At 46.7% G+C, this 26369-nt stretch overlaps 1 protein-coding gene across 1 annotated transcript in view; it reads right to left on the bottom strand.

Moving 5' to 3' along the window:
• LOC311138877 (LHFPL tetraspan subfamily member 3 protein-like) overlaps positions 1-26369 on the bottom strand; it is a gene marked incomplete at both ends in the record, with an annotated part of 80538 nt that overhangs the window by 15773 nt on the left and 38396 nt on the right. The window contains one exon of the mRNA XM_084173670.1: positions 12528-12767. Within this exon, the coding sequence (XP_084029796.1) occupies positions 12528-12767 (240 nt within the window). The remainder of the gene's footprint in view (positions 1-12527; positions 12768-26369) is intronic.

Below are 26369 nucleotides of genomic sequence, written 5' to 3'. Positions count from 1 at the left end.
TCTGCAACACCACTAAGCAAGGGGAACCACCAAGCAAGCGGCACCATGAAGACCAAGGAGCTCTCCAAACAGGTCAGGGACAAAGTTGTGGAGAAGTACAGATCAGGGTTGGGTTATAAAAACATATCTGAAACTTTGAACATCCAACGGAGCACCATTAAATCCATTATAAAAAAATGGAAAGAATATGGCATCACAACAAACCTACCAAGAGAGGGCCGCCCAGTCATGGACCAGGCAAAGAGGGCATTAATCAGAGAGGCAACAAAGACACCAAAGATAACCCTGAAGGAGCTGCAAAGCTCCACAGCGGAGATTGGAGTATCTGTCCATAGGACCACTTTAAGCCATACACACAGAAAAAAGCCATTGCTTAAAGAAAAAAATAAGCAAACACGTTTGGTGTTCGCTAAAAGGCATGTGGGAGACTCCCCAAACATATGGAAGAAGGTACTCTAGTCAGATGAGACTAAAATTGAGCTTTTTGGCCATCAAGGAAAACGCTATGTCTGGCGCAAACCCAACACCTCTTATCACCCCGAGAACACCATCCCCACAGTGAAGCATGGTGATGGCAGCATCATGCTGTGGGGATGTTTTTCATCGGCAGGGACTGGGAAACTGGTCAGAATTGAAGGAATGATGGATGGTGCCAAATACAGGGAAATTCTTGAGGGAAACCTGTTTCAGTCTTCCAGAGATTTGAGACTGGGATAGAGGTTCACCTTCCAGCAGGACAATGACCCTAAGCATACTGCTAAAGCAACACTCGAGTGGTTTAAGGGGAAACATTTAAATGTCTTGGAATGGCCTAGTCAAAGCCCAGACCTCAATCCAATTGAGAATCTGTGTTATGACTTTAAAGATTGCTGTACACCAGCAGAACCCATCCAACTTGAAGGAGCTGGAGCAGTTTTGCCTTGAAGAATGGGCAAAAATCCCAGTGGCTAGATGTGCCAAGCTTATAGAGACAAACCCCAAGAGAATTGCAGCTGGGATGAATACTTTCGCAAGCCACTGTATATCTCACTAGGTCAGGATATCTAAGCCTCCATATATCCACTAGTTCTAATGTATCCATGACATTCATGATTTCCTCAAGAGCATGAGGGTGATAGTTTGTAGTGTGATTTCCTTTACGGTCCATTGAGCTATTTAAAACAGTGTTATAATCTCCCACCATAATAATAGAGTCTTGTATTGCATGCAGGGTTGATAATTTATTATATATATTTTCAAAAATGTGTGGATCATCCTTATTTGGTCCGTAAAGGTTAATGAGCCATATCTGTTTATGGTCCAATAACATATTTAAAATCATCCATCTACCTTGTGGATCTGTTTGGACAATTTGCACATTCTGATCAAAATTACTGTTAAATAATATCATCACAACTTTTGAGTTCCTTTGCCCATGGGAGAAGTATATTTCGCCCCCTCAGTCCTTTTTCCACACAACTTCATCTAGAATTGTTGAATGAGTTTCCTGTAAACAATAGATATTATATTCCTTCTCTTTGAGCCAGGTAAATATTGTTCTTCTTTTCTTATTATCTGCTAAGCCATTACAATTATAACTGGCTATACTTACAGTATTTCACCATTTACCATAATGAGATACAAATTTCAAATCTATTTATCATTATATATGTTTGTAAATTTACCATTAAAAAGTACCATAGTGATTGAGTGTCGATATAGCTGTACCATGATATTTGCATTGCTACTAAGTAACCCTCCAATTGTTCTCCACTATTACCCCCGCTAAAGCCCCTCTCCATCCTAAATTGGGTTGTCATCCCAGTGATCGGCAGACCACCCCCGTCCCCCCGGATCCCTAGGCCCCCCGAGAGGCCAGGACCCATCCTTTGAAAACAGCACACAGTGCCACCCACAAAACAGAAGCAGGTCAACCACCAAAAGCCTTTCCAATGCTCTCACCTCAATTTGCTTTATATATAGCTATTAAAAATATAGATCTATTCAAATATCTTGCATATTGTAATTTCCATCATTATCGATTAATATGCGTAATAATGTCAGCAGTTCATGCAAAGGATTGTTACCTATAACCCGGATTGCCATTGCATTACATTACATTTTTGTCAAGCAATTATTATTTTAGCAAACAATTATTGTGGTTTATCCTATATTCTCCCTAACATCCTTACCCCCTTGCAACAGATGTGGGATACACACACACACACACACACACACACACACACACACACACACACACACACACACACACACACACACACACACACACACACACACACACACACACACACACACACACACACAACCCCTTTCCTCCACAATCATCCATAAGCGCAGATGCTCAACGGTTGTTACATCCCAGAGCCCAACTCAAAAAAAGGACCTGATTTACGAATGTATATACAGTTATAGCTGTTTGAGAAATCATGCAAGATTGAGCAAAAATTTACAAAAATTCCCCATCCCCATGGGTTACTGCAGCCAGTGTTGCCAGCACTGCCACTACCTGGGTGGGGGTACCCCACCGGAATCCCCACCCGGCTAGGTACAAGGTCGTCAAGGTTCTCATTAACAGCTTTGAGAATTTCCTTGTATATTATGCTCTCCCATCAGGGGGCTCTGGCTTTGTAGGACCAACCCTGCCAGGCAGGCTCAGAATCTTGAGGGGGCGGTGCTGCTCTCGTAGGTCTCTGACCGCATGTATCTTTCTGTTTTGGCTGCATATAGGCAACTTACAGCAGGGCCATAAAACAGATGGGGACTTCTCTTTGGTGTATGGGTCGCTCAGGTGGGTGTCTAGAGCCTCGAGCTTAATGATGAGCTAGGAGGGTACTATGGTGTTGAATGCTGAGCTTTAGTCAATAAGCAGCATTCTTACATAGATATTCCTCTTGTCCAGATGGGATAGGGCAGTATCCAGAGTGATGACGATTGCATCGTCTGTGGATCTATTGGGGCGGTAAGCAAATTGAAGTGGGTCTAGGGTGGCAGGTAAGGTAGAGGTGATATGATCCTTGACTAGTCTCTCAAAGCACTTCATGATGACAGAGGTGAGTGCTACAGGGCGATAGTCGTTTAGTTCAGTTACCTTTGCTTTCTTAGGTACAGGAACAATGGTGGCCATCTTGAAGCATGTGGGGACAGCAGACTGGGATAGGGAGAGATTGAATATGTCCGTAAACACACCAGCCAGCTGGTCTGCGTATGCTCTGAGGACACGGCTAGGGATTTCGTCTGGGCAGGCAGCCTTGCGGAGGTTAACACATTTAAATGTTTTACTCACGTCGGCCACGGAGAAGGAGAGCCCACAGTCCTTGGTAGCGGGCCGCGTCGGTGGCACTGTGTTATCCTCAAAGCGGGCGAAGAAGGTGTTTAGCTTGTCCGGAAGCAAGACGTCGGTCTCGGCGACGTGGCTGGTTTTCCTTTTGTGTCTGTAGATCCTGCCACATACGTTGTGTCGGAGCCGTTGAATTGCGACTCCACTTTGTCTCTATACTGACGTTTTGGTTGTTTGATTGCCTTGCGGAGTGAATAACTACACTGTTTGTATTCTGCCATATTCCTAGTCCCCTTGCCATAGTTTAATGCGGTGGTTCGCACTTTCAGTTTCACGCAAATGGAGGGCGGGGGAGGGCCTTGTAAGCGTCGCAGAAGTTTGAATAACAGTGGTCCAGTGTTTTAGCAGCGCGGATACTACAGTCGATATGTTTATAGAACTTCGGCAGCCTAGTTCTCAAATTTGCTTTGTTAAAATCCCCAGCTACAATAAATGCAGCCTCAGGATATGTGGTTTCCAGTTTGTATAAAGTCCAGTGAAGTTCTTTTAGGGCCGTCATGGTATCGGCTTGAGGGGGGATATACACGGCCGTGGCTATAACGGAGGAAAATCCTCTTGGGAGATAATACGGTCGGCATTTGATTGTGAGGTATTCTAGGTCAGGTGAACAAAAGTACTTGAGTTCCTGTATGTTACTACAATTACACCATAAGTCGTTAATCATGAAACACACACCTCCGCCCTTCTGCTTCCCGAAGAGATATTTATTTCTATCTGCGCGATGAACTGAGAATCCCTCTGGCTGGACCGATTCCGACAGAGTATCCCGAGAGAGCCATGTTTCCGTGAAACAAAGTATGTTACAGGCCTTGATGTCTCTCTGGAAAGAAATCCTTGCCCTGAACTTTGTTATCCAAAGACTGAACATTAGCGAGTAATATACTCGGAAGCGGTGGGTGGTGTGCGCGCCTCCTAAGTCGAACCAGCAGGCCGCCTCGAGTGCCTCTCCTCCACCGGCAATGTTTTGGGTCGGCCTCTGGAATCAGTTCAATTGCTCTGGGGAGAGCGAACAAAGGATCTGCTTTGGGGAAGTCGTATTCCTGGTCGTAAGGCTGGCTGTTCTGGTGAGTTACCGCCGCTCTGATATCCAATAGTTCTTCCCAGCTGTATGTAATGACACAAAACATTTCCTGACCTAATAATATAAAATAATATAAAAAACAAAATACCGCAAAGTTTCCTAAGAGCTAGTCGCGAGGCTGCCATCTCCGTCGGCGCCATCAATAAACCGTGCACCATCAATTGAGGTTGGAATAATACTGTGAAATTATGATAATGCCCTTTTAGTGTAAGAGCTGTTTGAAAAGACCGCCTAACATTTCTGCCTGTTTCGGTTGGATGGAGTTTAGGCCTGCCTGGTTACGTCACCAGGCAATACATTAGTTAATAGACCAATAAGAAAGAGTGTTCCAAACCTCCGCCAAAAAAAGCTCGTTTTCAGTCCCCCAAATGTGTTAAAAACAACTTTATATGGCCTATATCAGGGATGGGCAACTTAATCGGGGTGAGGGCCAAAAAAAATCTGAACTCATCATCGGGGGCCGCAGTGGCATAAACGTCTGCATACGCACATCCATACCCACACGTAGTCAGAGCTGGCCCTAGCCTTTTGGGGGCCCTAAGCTAAATTTAGTTTCCCCACCTTGCAAGCAAAACAAGTTTTTGACTTAATTTCTTGCAATTCAATACATTTTGCCATGGGGCATAGAGAAAATGTTGCAATTTTAAAGCAAATTTGTTGCAATTCTACTCATTTTGCCATGGGGTGGAGAGAAAAATAACAGCTTTACAGCACATTTCCTGCAATTCTACAAATTTTGACGTAGGGTGGAGAGAAATGTTTGCAGTTTTTAATATGATATCTGAGTGAGAGTGACTAACAAAATCAATGGGTCGGTAATTCAACCATGATTACTACACGTTTAGATAGCTGGCCACTAGACTTATTTACCACTCTAAAAATGGGCTAATTGAGTGACTGACATAACAAAATAAAAACTGTTGATGCACAACCAAATTTCTAAATTGCACCTTGTGTATACTACTATTCTAACTCTCAACAGTAAGCTGAGATACCGACTGAGTTAAATCCCGCTATGGCCTTGGATGAACAATGAAACAGACAAAGCTTCAATACAGGACTAAGATTGAATCCTACTATACCGGCTCTGACACTCGTCGGATGTGGCTGGGCTTGCAAACTATTACGGACTACAAAGGGAAACCCAGCTGCGAGCTGCCCAGTGACGCGAGCCTACCAGACGGGCTAAAAGCCTTTTATGCTCGCTTCGAGGCAAGCAACACTGAAGCATGCAGGAGAGCACCAGCTGTTCCGGACGACTGTGTGATCACGGTCTCTGTAGTCGATGTGAGCAAGACCTTTAAACAGGTCAACATTCACAAGGCCAGATGGATTACCAGGACGTGTACTCAGAGCATGCACGGACCAACTGGCAAGTGTCTTCACTGACATTTTCAACCTCTCTCTGACCGAGTCTGTAATGCCTACAGTACATGTTTCAATCAGACCACCATAGTCCCTGTGCCCAAGAAAGCGAAGGTAACCTGCCTAAATGACTACCGCCCTGTAGCACTCACGTCAGTAGCCATGAAGTGCTTTGAAAGGTTGGTCATTGCTCACATCAACGTCATCATCCCGGAAACCCTAGACCCACTCCAATTCGCATACCGCCCCAACAGATCCACAGATGACGCAATCTCTATTGCACTCCACACTGCCCTTTCCCACCTGGACAAAAGGAACACCGAAGTGAGAATGCTGTTCATTACCTACAGCTCATCGTTCAACACCATAGTGTCATCACTAAGCTAAGGACCCTGGGACTAAACACCTCTCTCTGCAACTGGATCTTGGACTTCCTGACGGGCCGCCCCCAGGTGGTAAGGGTAGGCAACAACACATCTGCCACGCTGATCCTCAACACGAGGGCCCATTAGGGGTGCGTGCTTAGTCCCCTTCTGTACTCCCTGTTCACCCATGACTGCGTGGCCAAGCACAACTCCAACACCATCATTAAGTTAGCTGGCGACACAACAGTGGTAGGCTTGATCACTGACAACGATAAAACAGCCTATAGGAAGGAGGTCAGAGACCTGGCAGTGTGGTGCCAGGTCAACAACCTCTCCTTCAACGTCAGCAAAACAAAGGAGCTGATTGTGGACTTCAGGAGGAACTAGGCTGGGCACGCCCCCATCCTCATCAACAGGGCCGCCTTGGAGACGGTAAAAAATGTCAAGTTCCTCTGCGTACACATCTCAGAGGAGCTGAAATGGTCAAACTACACAGACACCCCGGTGAAGAAAGAGGCTGAAGAAATGTGGCCTGTCCCAGAGGGTCCTCACAGTGTTTTACAGGAGCACCATCGAGAGCATACTGTTGGGCTGCATCACAGCCTGGTATGGCAACTCCAACGCCACTGAATGAAAGGTTCTACAGAAGGTGGTACGCTCAGCCGAAAGCATAATTGGGTGCTTCCTGCCTGCCCTCCAGGTCACCTACAACACCAAGTGTCGCAGGAAGGCCAAGAAGATCATCAAGGACCTCAGCCATCCGAGCCACGGCCTGTTCTACCCGCTTTCATCATTCAGACGCAGGCAGTATCGGAGCATCATGGCAAAAACTGTCAGACTAGCCAATAGCTTCTACCCCCAGACCATCAGGCTGCTGAATAGCTACAAATAGGCAGCTACCTGCTCCCCCTGTACCCCTCCTGTCCCCCGGACTTCCAAACGTTTACTCCTGAACTTATTTAGGCTTGCCATAACAAAGGGGTTGCATACTTATTGACTCAAGACATTTCAGCTTTAAATGTTTTATTAATTTGTAGAAATATCGAAAAACATAATTCCACTTTGACATTATGGGGTATTGTGTGTCAGGCTGTAACACAACAAAATGTGGAAAAAGTCAAGGGGTGTGAATACTTTCTAAAGGCACTGTAAGTCAAGGGGTATGAATACTTTGTGAAGGCACTCTCTACACTCACCCGCAGTTTATTAGGTACACCACCCCGTTCATGAAAATGGATCGCTCCTACAGACAGTGAGTCACGTGGCCGTGGATTGCTATATAATGAAGGCAGACAGGCATCGAGGCATTCAGTTACTGTTCGATTGAACATTAGAATGGGCAAAACGAGTGACCTAAACGACTTTGAGCGTGGTATGCATAGAAATGTAGTATAGTGTATTTTCCTTCTATCGCAGGTTAAACCAACTGTTCATCCCCAAGGGTTGTTGAATAAGACTATTCCTCTTGGGTGGCTCAAATAGGATTTGCAACTCAGTCGGAATTCTATCCAAATTCTGGCCTCCCACGGTGAGAACCAGTGGGAGGTCTGGAGTGGGAAGCAGAGGAGGGAGACCCTCTGAAAAATGTGCCAGGAAAATATCCCTCGCAATCCATCGGACACGGGCACGGTTCCCAACACGCAAACATGTCCACATCTGCCCTTCGATGCTCCATCGTATCTTATTCAAACAAAAAAGTGGTTTAATTGTTTACGTTTTTTTTGCTTATTTTTCATGTATAATTGTTTTCCCAATTGCATTTCAGGGCGTCATATTTCTATGACTGAGAGAAAAGACGAAGCAGTCATATCGTAATGAAACGAACCATGACGCTGTGAATGAAGCTATTTTATCTGATGAAGAATAAATAAATACAGATGGGGGAAACAGCAGAGTGGATTAAGGCAAAAACAAATAACGCCAGTGGAGTTCTGGCACAGTGCCACCAGGTTTGGTTGTTGACGCAACACCGATCCTCAGGCAACTACAGATGCCTTAACACCCCCCTCCACACACACACTGCATCCCCCCCCCCCCCCCCCCCCAATCTTGTGCTATCCCAGAGAACCCCAACCCTCCATCCCTGCTGTCTTGCCCCCCACCCCCTCCAACCTCATTTACCCCCTCCCACCTCATTTACCCCCTCCTTAAACCTGATGAAACAAAATGAGCATCCAGATGAGGGATGATAGGGAGAGAGAGAGAGGAGGGGGGGTGGGGAGAGAGAGAGACGGGGAGGAAAGAGAGACATTAATCGAGAGGGGGAGAATCGAGGAGGAATGATTGGAGGAATATTGGAAAATGTATGTGTGAGAGAGGGAGAGAGGGAGAGAGAGGGAAGAAGGAGGGAAAGCAGGCACAGCTGCAGAGTGCCAAGTCGCTTGGGAGAGAGAGCAACCGCAGCCTTATCCTGCTTGAATCTGACACGTAACCATGGAAACTTCCTCAATAGAATCAGAGGGCTATGAAGGAATTTTCCTGCCTCTGATCATGCTGCAACATCCCTCATCACGACGCTAACAATATTTATGGTAAATCATACAAATATACAGACGCACCAAATCTAGATAGAGCGGCGTTGTCTCGTTATGCAACCCTTAGACAGCACACATTGAAATATGAAATACACTGACATTTTATAAAGGGAACAGTGGGTAGATGATTGAAAACCTGGATGATGTAATGCACACAACTAATTTAATATCCCCTGATCTTCAAGAATAGGACTTGGAAATATGGAAGTATAGATTAGCTTAATTGTTTTACCTGAGCATAACCCCAAAACTAAGGACTTATTAGCCAGCCCTACTCTGTTGTTTATGATTTAGTTGTCATGGAGGACTGATTGGGCTCATTGATTCGAGTTGAAAAATAAATGCTGCGCTCATGGAATGGAATGCTTTGAGCACTACCGAAAAGTGCTATTTACATGAGAAAAATGTATGCCATATGCTGCATTTGCTATAGGCCTATTGTTTACCTTTTTGTTGGTGACACTTTGATATCTTGATAATATGCAGCGGTTTAAAGGGCAAGTCCACAGTTGAAACAATAATAAAACGGCCGCCCCGCCTCTGTTTTGGTAAAAAGCTGAGGGATGGGCCTGGAGAAATGTAACCACTCTCAGATTAGTAGACACAGCTATGGATGGAAGGACTAACCATCCATGATATCACAATTATTGTTTTACCATGTTATGAGGCTATACAGTGTTTGTTTACATTTACAATGTTTACAAACATTGGGAGAAAATAAGCTTATATTTTGGGTTCTGATGGGGTCATTTACACATTTACAAGTGATATTCTTAAAAAATCTATGATATGTATATATAATTAATTTATAAGTCCAAAAATGGATGTAGCAACTACAGATTGCCCCTTTAAGTCTATCAAAAGTGTGCGAGTTTGATCATGTGTCCATTAGGCCTATGGATTTGTTTTTTTATCAGCATGAATTAGATTGAGCAATAAAAGCCACACTTTTATTCCATAGGCTGGCATCCGCACTATGCAGCTGCTGCAAGAGCGCATTTTTCACTGGCTGTCCACTGGTTGCAAAAACATTGATTGATAGGCAGCTTAAACTTCTTCAATTCAACCATTATTGGGTTCAAATACACATTTAGATTTGTGAACAGCCATCCACAACAATCGCAATCCGTCAGGCGCAAATAGCTAAATGAGAGACCAGCAGTGTGATGCATATATCAATAATACATTATAGCCTCCCGAGTGGCGCTGTGCCACTAGAGATCCTGGTTCGAATCCAGGCTCTGTCGTAGCCGGCCGCGACCGGGAGACCCACGGGGCGGCGCATAATTGGCCCTGCGTCGTCCAGGGTAGGGGAGGGAATGGCCGGCAGGGATGTAGCTCAGTTGGTAGAGCATGGCATTTGCAACGCCAGGGTTGTGGGTTCAATTCCCACGGGGGGCCAGTATGAAAAATAAAATAATGTATGCACTCACTAACTGTAAGTCGCTATGGATAAGAGCGTCTGCTAAATGACTAAAATGTAAATGTAAATATCAGCATCGTCCGTAGACTACACCACTGCTGTCGTCGTTAACTCCAAGCGTTTTTTCAAGTCGGATAATCTTTGGATGCCGACAGCAGTCGCACCATTGGAAGACATAGTTTGGACTGTAGACCACAGAAGCCTATTGCTGCGCTTTTCCCACGATCCATCAAACACATTTGGTGTGTCATCATAGTGGTCTCTGACTTGTGGTCAGACTCGCTACGGCATAACAAATTTAAACATGCGCCTTTTTTCAATACTGATTTGAATGTCATTGAGAAAACAAAGACGTGTCAAATATTTATTTTCGCAAACATCCTTTCTGAATTTAAAAGTAATCCTAGAAGTAATCATCTACTTTTTCAAAAGTATCCGTAATCTGATTACAATATTTTAGCTGGTAATGTAAAGGATTACAGTTACAGTTTTTTTTGTAATCCATTACATGTAACAGATTACATGTAATCCGTTACTCCCCAATCCTGGCGGTGTTGCACTATAGCTGTAGCTAGCGGTTTTCATTTTGAAACAGCTAGCTACACCACATGACCAAAAGCATGTGGACACCTGATCGTCGAACATCTCATTCCAAACATCATGGGCATTAATATGGAGTTGGTCCCCCCTTTGCTGCTACAACAGTCTCCACTCTTCTGGGAAGGCTTTCCACTAGATGTTGGAACATTGCTGCGGGGACTTGCTTCCATTCAGCCACAAGAGCATTAGTGGGGTCGGCACTGATGTTGGGCGATTAGGCCTGGGTCGCAGTAGGCGTTCCAATTCATCCCAAAGGTGTTCGATGGGGTTGAGGTCAGGGCTCTGTGCAGGCCAGTCAAGTTCTTCCACACCAATCTCGACAAACCATTTCTGTATAGACCTTGCTTTGGGCACATGGGCATTGTCATGCTGAAACAGGAAAGGGCCTTCCCCAAACTGTTGCCACAAAGTTGGAAGCACAGAATTGTCTAGAATGTCATTGTATGCTGTAGCGTTAAGATTTCCCTTCACTGGAACTAAGGAGCCTGAACCATGAAAACAGCCCCAGACCATTATTCCTCCTCCACCAAATTTTACAGTTGGCTCTATATTTTCGGGCAGGTAGCGCTCTCCTGGCATCCGCCAAACCCAGATTAGTCTGTCGGGCTGCCAGATGGTGAAGCGTGATTCATCACTCTGGAGAACGCTTTTCCACTGCTCCAGAGTCCAATCGCAGTGAGCTTTACACCACTCCAGCCGACTGCGCATGTTGATCTTAGGCTTGTGTGCGGCTGCTCGGCCATGGAAACCCATTTCATGAAGCTCCCGACGAATAGTTATTGTGCTGATGTTATTTCCAGAGGGAGTTTGGAACTCGGTAGTGAGTGTTGTAAGGCTATTCTTCTGCCAATGTTTGTCTATGGAGATTGCATGGCGGTGTGCTTGCTGTGAGTTGAGCATGGAGACTTGTTTGTGGCGAATTTCAAACTCAAAACCACTACATTGAAACTTGATGCGCAATAAAATAATACAAAAGGACAGGGCTGGTTTTGAAGTTTCATCACTTGTATTAAAACATTGAGAATGCCAAAATAATACAAAAGGACAGGGCTGGTTTTGAAGTTTCATCACTTGTATTAAAACATAGAGAATGCCAAAATAATACAAAAGGACAGGGCTGGTTTTGAAGTTTCATCACTTGTATTAAAACATAGAGAATGTCAAAATAATACAAAAGGACAGGGCTGGTTTTGAAGTTTCATCACTTGTATTAAAACATAGAGAATGCCAAAATAATACAAAAGGACAGGGCTGGTTTTGAAGTTTCATCACTTGTATTAAAACATAGAGAATGTCAAAATAATACAAAAGGACAGGGCTGGTTTTGAAATTGCATCACTTGTATTAAAACAAGAGAATGCCAAGAGTGTGCAAAGCTGTCATCAAGGCAAAGGGTGGCTATATGAAGAATCTGAAATACAAAATATATTTGGATTTGTTTAACACTTCTTTGGTTACTACATGATTCCATATGTGTTATTTCATAGTTTGATGTCTTCACTATTATTCTACAATGTAGAAAATAGTACAAATAAAGAAAAACCTTGAATGAGTAGGTGTTCTAAAACTTTTGACCGATAGTGTAGCTGCATAGCATTTTGTAAACCAAATGCATTGCTTGATATATGACAACAATTAGCATTAGCCACTGGTGTCTCAATAACCTAGCCCATCTGTTAAATGGGCAATGCTTTATTTTACAGTCCTGCTGGTAAGATGTGGTAAAAAAATGGGACTTTTGGCGCATAATAAAACAAATGCCGATAGCATAGATTAGCATTAGCCTAGCCATCAGTCTAGCCTAGCGTCATTAGCGCCTCACCTTTCTGTTCTGCTTTAAGCTGCTCCTCCAGCTGGAAGTCGTTCTGCCGGTTGCCCAGCACGAAGGCCAAGAAGGAGAGGATGAGGGCGTCCATGATGCCAACGATGGCCAGCATGTAGGCCCAGCGCACCGAGCAGTTCCCCAGTGTGTACTTCCCCGTCTCCTCGCCACACATGTCGCGCACCACCTCAGAGTCCCAGCCGTCCGGAAAGATCATACAGCCCAGGATCAAACACACGGCTATGAGAGAGAGAGAGGAGGGGGAGAGAGAGGAGGGGGAGAGAGAGGAAGTGAGCCCTAGCTATAAGAGGTGCGCGTCGACTACCACACCACAGAGTCATCTATAAATCAGGTTGAAAGACCACACTGCCACTGTATGTTTTAGCGTACTCGCTTGAGACAGGATGAAGTGTACAGTTTGGGGTGGAGGGGGTTGTATGGGAAGTGTCATGAGGGAGGGGTGGAGAGGTAGATTGAGGGGGGATGGTTTGGGGGTTTAATATATGGGGGTGAACAAATGGGAACAGTGTTGTTTTGTTAGGGGTACTATAGTACTATATGGTAAAGTTGGCGCCGGAGGGGATGGCTGCCGTTTTATGGACTCTTAACCAACCGTGCTATTTTGTGTGTTTTTTTGCATTGTTTGTAACTTATTTTGTACATAATGTTGCTGCTACTGTCTCTTATGACCGAAAAGAGCTTCTGGACATCAGAACAGCGATTTCTCACCTTGAACTGGACGAATAATTTTTCTTTAATGAGTCGGACGAGAGGGCTTTGCTCCAGACACCCGACAGGGCCCTCATCCCCGTCATTCACAGTAGATAGAAAATAAGATATCGCGGAAGGAGATCGAGGTACCTGGTAAGGAGCCGGTGACGAGTGGCTAATCTGCCTTTGCCATCGATACTATTGGCCAATTTACAATCGCTTGATAATAAAGTGGACGAATTACAGGCAGGAATATCCTACCAACGGGACATTAAAAACTGTAATATCTTATGTTTCACCGAGTCATGGCAGGATAGAACGGCAGCCTCTGGTAAGACAAAGGGTGGCGGTCTATGTATATTTGTAAACAACAGCTGGTGAAAGATATCTAAGGAAGTCTCGATGTTTTGCTCGCCTAAGGTAGAGTATCTCATGATAAGCTGTAGACCACACTATCTACCAAGAAAGTTTTCATCTATATTCTTCGTAGCTGTCTATTTACCACCACAAACCGATGCTGGCACTAAGAACACACTCAATGAACTGTATACGGCCATAAGCAAACAGGAAAACGCTCATCCAGAGGCGGCGCTCCTAGTGTCTGGGGACTTTAATGCAGGGAACTTAAATCTGTTTTACCTCATTTCTACCAGCATGTTAAATGTTCAACCAGAGGGAAAAACTCTAGACCACCTTTACTCCACACACAGAGACGCATACAAAGCTCTCCCTCGCCCTCCATTTGGCAAATCTGACCATAATTCAATCCTCCTGATTCCTGCTTACAAGCAAAAACTAAAGCAGGAAGCACCAGTGACTCGGTCAATAAAAAAGTGGTCAGATGAAGCAGATGCTAAGCTATAGGACTGTTTTGCTAGCACAGACTGGAATATGTTCCGGGATTCTTCCGATGGCATTGAGGAGTTCACCACATCAGTTACTGGCCTCATCAATAAGTGCATCGATGACGTCGTCCCCACAGTGACTGTACGTACATACCCAACCAGGAGCCATGGATTACAGGCAACATCCGCACTGAGCTAAAGGGTAGAGCTGCCGCTTTCAAGGAGCGGGACTCTAACCCGGAAGCTTATAAGAAATACCACTATGCTCTCCGACGAACCATCAAACAGGCAAAGCGTCAATACAGGACTAAAATCGAATCATACTACACCGGCTCCGACGCTCGTTGGATGTGGCAGGGCTTACAAACTATTACAGACTACAAAGGGAAACCCAGCCGCGAGATGCCCAGTGACACGAGCCTACCAGACGAGCTAAATTACTTCTATGCTCGCTTCGAGGCAAGTAACACTGAAACATGCATGAGAGCATCAGCTGTTCCGGACGACTGTGTGATCACGCTCTCCGTAGCCGATGTCAGTAAGACCTTTAAATAGATCAACATTCACAGGGCCAGACGGATTACCAGGACATGTACTCCGAGCATGCGCTGACCAACTGGCAAGTGTCTTCACTGACATTTTCAACCTCTCCCTGTCTGTCTGTATTATCAACATGTTTCAAGCAGACCACCATAGTCCCTGTGCCCAAGAACACTAAAGTAACCTGCCTAAACGACTACCGACCCGTAGCACTCAAATCTGTACTCACGTCGGTAGCCATGAAGTGCTTTGAAAGGCTGGTCATGGCTCACATCAACACCATTATCCCAGAAACCCTAGACCCACTCCAATTTACATACCGCCCGAACAGATCCACAGATGATGCAATCTCTATTGTGTTCCACACTGCCCTTTCACACTTGGACAAAAGGAACACCTATGTGATAATGCTATTCATTGACTACAGCTCAGCATTAAACAGCATTTCACTGTAAGGTCTACACCTGTTGTATTTGGCGCATGTGACAAATCAAATTAGATTTTGATTTGATTTGATTTATAGGTAGGATAGGATAGGTGAGATTTAGGAAAACAGGTTTTGGGAGTAAGGACAGGGGACAAAAGGAGGGGATATGGAGCAAGAAAGAGGAAAGTGATGGAGAGAAAGAAAGGGAAGGAGAAAAAAAGTATATCATTTCTCAATTTCACATCGTAAATCAACCCTCATTGCCATTGGAACTGCTTCGCAAGCATCCCTCTTTGTCTTTCTCTTGCACTCGACCAAGGCTGAGCCAAAGAAAGAGGGAGGTCGGGAGTGAGAAAAATAGGGAGAGAGAAAAGAAAGAAAGAGAAAATGGAGTGCTAACAATCGTATTCATCTTCAGCAAAGGCCTAGTGGAGTCAGTGAGGAACACTGACACTGCAGCTGCGCCCAGTGAAAAGACCCTGGCTAAAGAGGTGCGCGCGTCTGTCGACTACCACACCACACAGTCATCTATAATGAGGTTGAAAGACCACACTGCCATTGCACTGCCACTGTAAGTTCTAGCGTTGTCCGCTCAGAGATACAATGCTGCACTTGCACTGTTTGTGGAGCGCCTCATTAATACTGTATCAGTGTCTTCTTCCAATGTAGCTTGCAACAAGCGAACTCTGACTAACACTGTAAATATTACTTGCAATGATACAAGCGAAGACAGACAGAAGTCGCGTAATATCGTACACCACCATATAACATACAATCTGATGTAGTATGTTACATGAAAAAAGGTCAAATAAAATACAATATTCTCTCTGCGCTATGTATGTTGATTGCACTAGGAACAGGCCTAAACTATGGCTTATACATACAGATACAGATATACACATACATGATACACAGTATCGGCTTCAAAACCAATATAAAAAACAAGTGTCTCCAGACAGTAGTGCCGTTCATCTGCAGTATACAACAGGAGGGAAAAGGAAAGTAAACGGATCACTTCATTTCTATCTACTTTTTAAGAGGAGCAGGGGGACAGGTTGTTTTCTGTCAGTGGCAAAGCCCAATGAGCGCTGATCTACGCTGTGAATGTAGAAGGTGCTTTGATCCACCACTGTCACAAACACACACACACACACAGCCGAGGAGAAGAGGGGGCAGAGCGCTTTATGAATTATTGATAATGAAGAAGAGAGAGAGAAGAAGGGAGGGAGGGATGAAGGGAGAATGCCAGAGTGAAATAAAGCCTCAAAAGGAGTAGGAGAGAGAGGGAGGATGAAGAAATGACTGGCATAGAAAGGACAGTCAGAAAGGAGAAAGAAAATGTGGCGAAGAACTGAAAAGAGAGGGAAAATTAGAGAGAAAAAGAAGAGAGAAGGAGATTTAGGGAGTCTAATATAAAGAAGAACGTGATAATGATTCATATTTATCATTACTATTCCCCCCCTCTGTCTCTCTCCAACCTCATATACACTATATATATGGCCAAAGGTATGTGGACTGAATTGCTTGCTGTTTGGGGTTTTAGGCTGGGTTTCTGTATAGCACTTTGTGACATCTGCTGATGTAAAAAGGGCTTTATAAATACATTTGATTGATTGATTGATTGGACACCCCTTCAAATTAGTGCATTCGGCTATTTCAGCCACACCCGTTGCTGACAGGTGTATACAATTGAGCACACAGCCATGCAATCTCCATAGACGGCGCACAATTGGCCCAGCGTCGTCCGGGTTTGGCTGGTGTAGGCCGTCATTGTAAATAAGAATTTGTTCTTAACTGACTTGTCTAGTTAAATAAAGGTAAAAAAAAAAAAAAATAGACAAACATTGGCAGTAGAATGTCCCATACTGAAGAGCTCAGTGACTTTCAACGTGGCACCGTCATAGGATGCCACCTTTCCAACAAGTCAGTTCGTCAAATTTCTGCCCGGCTAGAGCTGCCCTGGTCAACTGTAAGTGCTGTTATTGTGAAGTGGAAACGTCTAGGAGCAACAACGGCTCAGCCGCGAAGTGGTAGGCCACACAAGCTCACAGAACGGGACCGCCAAGTGCTGAAGAGCGTAGCACGTAAAAATAGTCTGTGGAATAATGGTCTGTGGCTGTTTTTCATGGTTCGGGCTAGGCCCCTTAGTTCCAGTGAAGGGAAATCTTAATACTACAGCATACAATGACATTCTAGACGATTCTGTGCTTCCAACTTTGTGGCAACAGTTTGAGGAAGGCCCTTTCCTGTTTTAGCATGACAATGCCCCCATGCACAAAGCGAGGTCCATACAGAAATGGTTTGTCAAGATCGGTGTGGAAGAACCTCAACCCCATCAAACACCTTTGGGATGAATTGGAACGCCTACTGCGAGCCAGGCCTAATCGCCCAACATCAGTGCCGACCCCACTAATGCTCTTGTGGCTGAATGGAAGCAAGTAACCGCAGCAATGTTCCAACATCTAGTGGAAAGCCTTCCCAAAAGAGTGGAGACTGTTATAGCAGCAAAGGGGGGACCAACTCCATATTAATGCCCATGATGTTTGGAATGAGATGTTCGACAAGCCGGTGTCCACATAATGTACCTCCCTGGTCATTTATTCATAACACTGTGTCTTATGGGCATATGTCCTCTTTTTCTGGAGCAGGACTTACAACTGTTCATCCATCACATAACAGGGAGAACAGTCCCTCGTCCACCGCTGCTCTCTTCTAGGCACGTCCACACACACAGCACCCTTACAAATAAACACATGAAAAAATCACGTGAAAGAAACCTGTGCTTTTCAGACACGTGTGAACAAACCCGTAAAAAATTTCACGTGAATTATTATTTAATGTTGGTTGTTGAAATGTTCACGAGACAGACACGTGGTTTTCGGACACGTGTGAAGTTTCACATGTTAATTCTTCACGTATTTTTCATGTGTTTTACTATCAATATTTCTGGGATTACATTTTGCTTTCAATATCAGTCTTTTTGTTTGCAATACTTCGAATTTTGTTCTCGAATTCAGAAGTTTTGCTTGATGGCACAAAAGTAAATCCCTCACTAGAGGATTGCACCATATAACACCACTACTACTCTATTAAAGGTGTTTAAAGCCGCAATTCTTAATTGAAACATTAACAAAGTGACTCCCCACCACAGTTTCAGTAAAATGCTGAGGAATGGGGTTGGAGAAATGCAACTACTCTCAAATCCATAGATTACGCTATGGAAAATACATTAAATCAAAATGATAGTTTTAACCATGTTTTAAGGCTATACAGCGGTTGTTTACATTTACTTTGTTTACAAACATTGGAGTAAAACAAGCTTATACACTGAGCAAAAATATAAACGCAACATGCAACAATTTCTAAGATTTTACTGAGTTACAGTTCATATAAGGAAATCAGTCAACTGAAATAAATAAATGAGCCTCTAATCTACGGATTTCACATGACTGGGAATACAGATACCTTTAAAAAAAGGTAGGGGCATGGATCAGAAAACCAGTCAGTATCTGGTGTGACCACCATCTGCCTCATGCAGTGTGACACATCTCCTTTGCATAGAGTTGATCAGGCTGTTGATTATGGCTGTGGAATGTCGTCCGACTCCTCTTCAATGCCTGTGCAAAGTTTCTGGATATTGGCGGGAACTGGAACACGCTGTCGTACAGGTTTGTGGCGGCGGATGAATGGCACGACAATGGGCCTCAGGATCTCGTCACAGTATCTCTGTGCATTCAAATTGTCATCGATAAAATGCAATTGTGTTCGTTGTCTGTTGCTTATGCCTGCCCATACCATAACAACACCGCCACCATGGGGCACTCTGTTCACAACGTGGACATCAGCAAACCGTTCGCCCCCACACGAAACCATCTGCCCGGTACAGTTGACACTGGGATTCTAATGAGGGAGGACGATTATCTTATGAGCATGGCCTTATTTCTATTACAGCAAATTGGATGACTGTCATTCATATTCCATTTACCCAGTTCAATGTAACATCGATAGGTTTAGGCTACTACATGATACTTTAATTTTCCCTATACCCATCATGAGGTTGCTACAACCTAGCCTATGAATGAACGTTTACAACGTAGGTGCACACAGGTCGAGTGAAAAATTTGAGGTGACAGACAGTGACACATGGACAGACAGTGACACATACTGCCTTGCACACTCTTGCCTTCATCTAGCTGATCTAGGGTGTAATCATTAGTCCAAGAGTTGCAAACAAGAGTTTCTATTGGACAAATGCAGGTATGTTTATCCCCATATCACACTGTTTGTTTCCGTTTAAGAAACGTTTTTCAACAGAATCGTCGGAATGAATACACCCCTGATCACACGTAAACACAGTTCACTTTCATAGCAGCCACGTTGTATTCCTCCTTGCATCTACGTGCTCTCCTCCTTTCACCTTTTCCCTTCGCTTGTGGACTTCAATGCACAACACAGCAGCTGTCTGTGACCAGGTGAGAAAACCTTTCCAAGCCGAACCATATCATAACCGCTAACCGCTACAAACTGCCTACATTGTTATCACCATACTAGCTAAAGTAACGTCATAGTCAACATAGCTAATAGAACTAACACATTAGTAAACCCACTACAATCATGCAGTACAGTGTACAGTCAGTAAGCAGTTTAGCAGTCACACCGGCGGGCCCCCGGTGGCAATAAATTAGTAAAACCAAAAGCTTACCTTGACTTGGAAGAGTTCCAGTGTTGGATAGCCATAGCCTGCTAGCTAACATATCATCCCTCTCTGTTTGAGCTGCATTCACTAGCTAAGTAAGTGAAAGTGAAAAAAATACAATATCTCTCTCTCTCTCTTGCTTTGACATTTTTTAAGAAATGTATTTGTTTAAAACTGTTTAACTATTGTCTTTCTCTCTCTTTGAGTAAAATACTCACCACATTTTATGCTCTGCAGTGCTAGCTAGCTGTAGTTTATGCTTTCAGTACTAGATTAATTCCCAGATCCTTTGATTGGGTGGACATGTCAGTTCATGCTGCAAGAGCTCTGATAGGTTGGAGGACATCCTCCGGAAGTTATAATTACTGTGTAAGTCTATAGAAGGGGGTGAGAACCATGAGCCTCCTAGGTTTTGTATTGAAGACGATGTACCCAGAGGAGGACGGAAGCTAGCTGTACTCCGGCTACACCATGGTGCTACCCTACAGAGTATTGTTGAGGCTACTGTAGACCTTCATTGTAAAACAGTGTGTTTTAATCAGTTATCTGGTGACGTGAATATATTTAGTATAGTTTTATCTAAAAAGGATAACCTTGTTAATGTTTCAATATTTAAATTTTTATGAAATTCACTGAGGAGGATGGTCCTCCCATTCCTCCTCTGAGGAGCCTCCACTGTGAAGAGCACACTTCTCCATCGACAGTGAGCATTTGCCCATTGAAGTCGGTTACGATGCCGAACTGCAGTCAGGTCAAGACCCTGGTGAGGACAACGAGCACGCAGATGAGCTTCCCTGAGACGGTTTCTGACAGTTTGTGTAGAAATCCATTGGTTGTGCAAACCCACAGTTTCATCAGCTGTCCGGGTGGCTGGTCTCAGACGATCCCGCAGGTGAAGAAGCCAGATGTGGAGGTCCTGGGGTGGCATGGTTACACTTGGTCTGCGGTTGTGAGACCGGTTTGACATACTGCCAAATTCTCTAAAACGATGTTGGAGGCAGCTTATGGTAAAGAAATTAACATTAAATTATCTGGCAACAGCTCTGGTAGACATTCCTACAGTCACCATGCCAATTGCAGGCTCCCTATAAACTTGAGACATCTGTGGGATTGTGCTGTGTGACAAAACCACATTTTAGAGTGGCCTTTTATTGTCCCCAGCACAAGGTGCACCTGTGTTATGATCATGCTGTTTAATCAGCTTCTTGATATGCCACACCTGTCAGGTGGATGGATTATCTTGGCAAAGGAGAAATGCTCACTAACAGGAATGTAAACAGATTTGTGCACAACATTTGAGAGAAATAAGCTTTTTGTGCGTATGGAGAATTTCGGGGGTACACTACATTCCCAAAAGTATGTGGACACCTGCTCGTCGAACATCTCGTTCCAAAATCATGGGCATTAATATGGAGTTGGTCCCCCCCTTTGCTGCCATAACATCCTCCACTCTTCTGGGAAGGCTTTCCACTAGATGATGGAACATTGCTGCGGGGACTTGCTTCCATTCAGCCACAAGAGCATTAGTGAGGTCAATAACTGATGTTGGGCGATTAGGCCTGGCTCTCAGTCGGCGTTCCAATTCATCCCAAAGGTGTTTGATGGGGTTGAGGTCAGGGCTCTGTGCAGGCCAGTCAAGTTCTTCCACACCGATCTCGACAAAACATTTCTTTATGGACCTCGCTTTGCACACGGGGCATTGTCATAGTGAAACAGGAAAGGGCCTTCCCCAAACTGTTGCCACAAAGTTGGAAGCACAGAACTGTCTAGAATGTCATTGTATGCTGTAGCGTTAAGATTTCCCTTCATTGGAACTAATTGGCCTAGCCCGAACCATGAAAAACCAGACTCCTCCTCCACCAAACTTACAGTTGGCACTATGCATTGGGGCAGGTAGCGTTCTCCTGGCATCCGCAAACCCCAGATTCGTCCGTCGGACTGCCAGATGGTGAAGCGTGATTCATCACTCCAGAGGACGCATTTCCACTGCTCCAGAGTCCAATGGCGGCAAGCTTTACACCACTCCAGCCGACACTTCGCATTGCGTATGGTGAATTTAGGCTTGTGTGCGGCTGCTCGGCCATGGAAACCCATTTCATGAAGCTCCTGCTGAACAGTTCTTGTGCTGACGTTGCTTCCAGGGGCAGTTTGGAAGTCACTGAGCTCTTCAGTAAAAAGAATAATAGCCGAATCCACTAATTTGAAGGGGTGTCCACATACTTTTGTATATGCTGTATAGTGTATTTTATTTCAGCTCATGAAATATTGGACCAACACTTTACATGTTGCGTTCATATTTTAGTTCAGTATATTTTGGGTTCTGATGGGGTACGACAGTTGAACTAAGCTCATTTATACATTATATTCTTCAAAAATCATTGGGTTCATATAATTAATTTATAAGTCCAAAAATGGATGTAGCATCTAAGGATTGCCCCTTTTACAGGCAGTGACTATCACATATGAAACTGCAAATGTGATTTTTACATGTGAAAGTGAGATTTTCATATGTGAAACTCAATATCCAATGTGAAAGTTTGTAACATGTGTAATGGCAAATTTCACGTGAAACTGCAATTCACATGAGGTGAAAACATGTTATTCTCCTCACATGTAAAAATGTGACGTTAACATGTGAACTCTAAATGTATGTCACGATCGTCGTATTGAATAGACCAAGGCGCAGCGTGATGAACGAACATGGTTAACTTTATTATCTTTAGTGATAATAGAAACAACAATCAACAAAACAAGAAACGACTCGTGAAGTCCACGGTAACAATGACCAACACGGAACAAGAACCCACAAACACAAAGGGAAAACAGATAGTTTAAATATGGCTCCCAATCAGAGACAACCAACGACAGCTGACACTCGTTGCCTCTGATTGGGAGTCACTCTGGCCAACATAGAAATAAACACAACAGAAAGAACACACCCTGGCTCAACATATAGAGTCCCAGAGCCAGGGTGTGACAGTACCCCCCCCTAAAGGCACGGACTGCGACCGCGCCTCAACTTGAACAAAACAGGGGAGGGCTGGGTGGGCATTCCTCCTCGGCGGCGGTTCTGGCTCCGGCCTTGCCCACCACCCTCCAATAAACCCCCCATAGCGCCCCGGTCCAGTCTGGCCCCGCTGGTTGGAGCGGAACTGGACGCAGCAGGAGCGGTTAGCTTCAGCTCCGTAGTGGAGCAGTGGACCGGTACCTTACCAGGCACCGGTGACCCAGGCACGGGTTGTGCTGGACTGACGACGCGCACCCCTGGCTTGGTGCGTGGAGGAGGAACGGGCCTTACCAGGCTGACGACGCGCACCCCTGGCTTGGTGCGTGGAGGAGGAACGGGCCTTACCAGGCTGACGACTCGCACCCCTGGCTTAGTGCGAGTAGCAGGAACAGGCCGGGCCGGGCTGACGATGCGCACCCCTGGCTTGGTGCGTGGAGTAGGAACAGGCCGGACCGGGCTGACGACTCGCACCACTGGCTTGGTGCGTGGAGTAGGGACAGGCCGGACCGGGCTGGCGACGCACACCGTAGGCTTGGTGCGTGGAGCAGGGACAGGCCGGACCTGGCTGGCGACGCACACCGTAGGCTTGGTGCGTGGAGCAGGGACAGGCCGGACCTGGCTGGCGACGCACACCGTAGGCTTGGTGCGTGGAGCAGGGACAGGCCGGACCTGGCTGGCGACGCACACCGTAGGCTTGGTGCGTGGAGCAGGGACAGGCCGGACCTGGCTGGCGACGCACACCGTAGGCTTGGTGCGTGGAGCAGGGACAGGCCGGACCTGGCTGGCGACGCACACCGTAGGCTTGGTGCGTGGAGCAGGGACAGGCCGGACCTGGCTGGCGACGCACACCGTAGGCTTGGTGCGTGGAGCAGGGACAGGCCGGACCTGGCTGGCGACGCACACCGTAGGCTTGGTGCGTGGAGCAGGGACAGGCCGGACCTGGCTGGCGACGCACACCGTAGGCTTGGTGCGTGGAGCAGGGACAGGCCGGACCTGGCTGGCGACGCACACCGTAGGCTTGGTGCGTGGAGCAGGGACAGGCCGGACCGGGCTGGCGACGCACACCGTAGGCTTGGTGCGTGGAGCAGGGACAAGCCGGACCGGGCTGGCGACGCACACCGTCCATTTGGTGCGAGGGGCCGTAACAGGCCGGACCGTACTGGGGACACACACCACTGGCTCTACTTTGACCAGTGGCCCCCGTAACCTGGTGGCCTTCTGAATACGCCCCTTTTCTGCCTCCGTCAGCCCCGTCGTCCATGCCCTGTGCCCCCCCCTAAAAATTATTTGGGGTTGCCTCTCGACCGTCCGACGACGACCTTGATCACGCCGTTGCTCCTCTCTCCGTCGCCTCTCTACAGTCTCACTCCATGGCCGGCAATCCATCCTGGCCAGGATTTCCTCCCAGGTCCAGGACCCCTGCCCGTCCAAAATCTGCTCCCACGTCCAGGCTGCCTGCTCCTGGACACGCTGCTTGGTCCTTGTATGGTGGGTTCTTCTGTCACGATCGTCGTATTGAATAGACCAAGGCGCAGCGTGATGAACGAACATGGTTAACTTTATTATCTTTAGTGATAATAGAAACAACAATCAACAAACCAAGAAACGACTCGTGAAGTCCACGGTAACAATGACCAACACCGAACAAGAACCCACAAACACAAAGGGAAAACAGATAGTTTAAATATGGCTCCCAATCAGAGACAACCAACGACAGCTGACACTCGTTGCCTCTGATTGGGAGTCACTCTGGCCAACATAGAAATAAACACAACAGAAAGAACACACCCTGGCTCAACATATAGAGTCCCAGAGCCAGGGTGTGACAGTACCCCCCCCTAAAGGCACGGACTGCGACCGCGCCTCAACTTGAACAAAACAGGGGAGGGCTGGGTGGGCATTCCTCCTCGGCGGCGGTTCTGGCTCCGGCCTTGCCCACCACCCTCCAATAAACCCCCCATAGCGCCCCGGTCCAGTCTGGCCCTGCTGGTTGGAGCGGAACTGGACGCAGCAGGAGCGGTTAGCTTCAGCTCCGTAGTGGAGCAGTGGACCGGTACCTTACCAGGCACCGGTGACCCAGGCACGGGTTGTGCTGGACTGACGACGCGCACCCCTGGCTTGGTGCGTGGAGGAGGAACGGGCCTTACCAGGCTGACGACGCGCACCCCTGGCTTGGTGCGTGGAGGAGGAACGGGCCTTACCAGGCTGACGACTCGCACCCCTGGCTTAGTGCGAGTAGCAGGAACAGGCCGGGCCGGGCTGACGATGCGCACCCCTGGCTTGGTGCGTGGAGTAGGAACAGGCCGGACCGGGCTGACGACTCGCACCACTGGCTTGGTGCGTGGAGTAGGGACAGGCCGGACCGGGCTGGCGACGCACACCGTAGGCTTGGTGCGTGGAGCAGGGACAGGCCGGACCTGGCTGGCGACGCACACCGTAGGCTTGGTGCGTGGAGCAGGGACAAGCCGGACCGGGCTGGCGACGCACACCGTCCATTTGGTGCGAGGGGCCGTAACAGGCCGGACCGTACTGGGGACACACACCACTGGCTCTACTTTGACCAGTGGCCCCCGTAACCTGGTGGCCTTCTGAATACGCCCCTTTTCTGCCTCCGTCAGCCCCGTCGTCCATGCCCTGTGCCCCCCCCTAAAAATTATTTGGGGTTGCCTCTCGACCGTCCGACGACGACCTTGATCACGCCGTTGCTCCTCTCTCCGTCGCCTCTCTACAGTCTCACTCCATGGCCGGCGATCCATCCTGGCCAGGATTTCCTCCCAGGTCCAGGACCCCTGCCCGTCCAAAATCTGCTCCCACGTCCAGGCTGCCTGCTCCTGGACACGCTGCTTGGTCCTTGTATGGTGGGTTCTTCTGTCACGATCGTCGTATTGAATAGACCAAGGCGCAGCGTGATGAACGAACATGGTTAACTTTATTATCTTTAGTGATAATAGAAACAACAATCAACAAACCAAGAAACGACTCGTGAAGTCCACGGTAACAATGACCAACACCGAACAAGAACCCACAAACACAAAGGGAAAACAGATAGTTTAAATATGGCTCCCAATCAGAGACAACCAACGACAGCTGACACTCGTTGCCTCTGATTGGGAGTCACTCTGGCCAACATAGAAATAAACACAACAGAAAGAACACACCCTGGCTCAACATATAGAGTCCCAGAGCCAGGGTGTGACAGTACCCCCCCCTAAAGGCACGGACTGCGACCGCGCCTCAACTTGAACAAAACAGGGGAGGGCTGGGTGGGCATTCCTCCTCGGCGGCGGTTCTGGCTCCGGCCTTGCCCACCACCCTCCAATAAACCCCCCATAGCGCCCCGGTCCAGTCTGGCCCCGCTGGTTGGAGCGGAACTGGACGCAGCAGGAGCGGTTAGCTTCAGCTCCGTAGTGGAGCAGTGGACCGGTACCTTACCAGGCACCGGTGACCCAGGCACGGGTTGTGCTGGACTGACGACGCGCACCCCTGCCTTGGTGCGTGGAGGAGGAACGGGCCTTACCAGGCTGACGACGCGCACCCCTGGCTTGGTGCGTGGAGGAGGAACGGGCCTTACCAGGCTGACGACTCGCACCCCTGGCTTAGTGCGAGTAGCAGGAAC

This window comes from Coregonus lavaretus, assembly GCF_964263955.1.
Source record: "Coregonus lavaretus genome assembly, chromosome: 12".
Taxonomy (NCBI): Eukaryota; Metazoa; Chordata; class Actinopteri; order Salmoniformes; family Salmonidae; genus Coregonus; species Coregonus lavaretus.
This window is presented reverse-complemented; position numbering and strand designations above follow the sequence as displayed.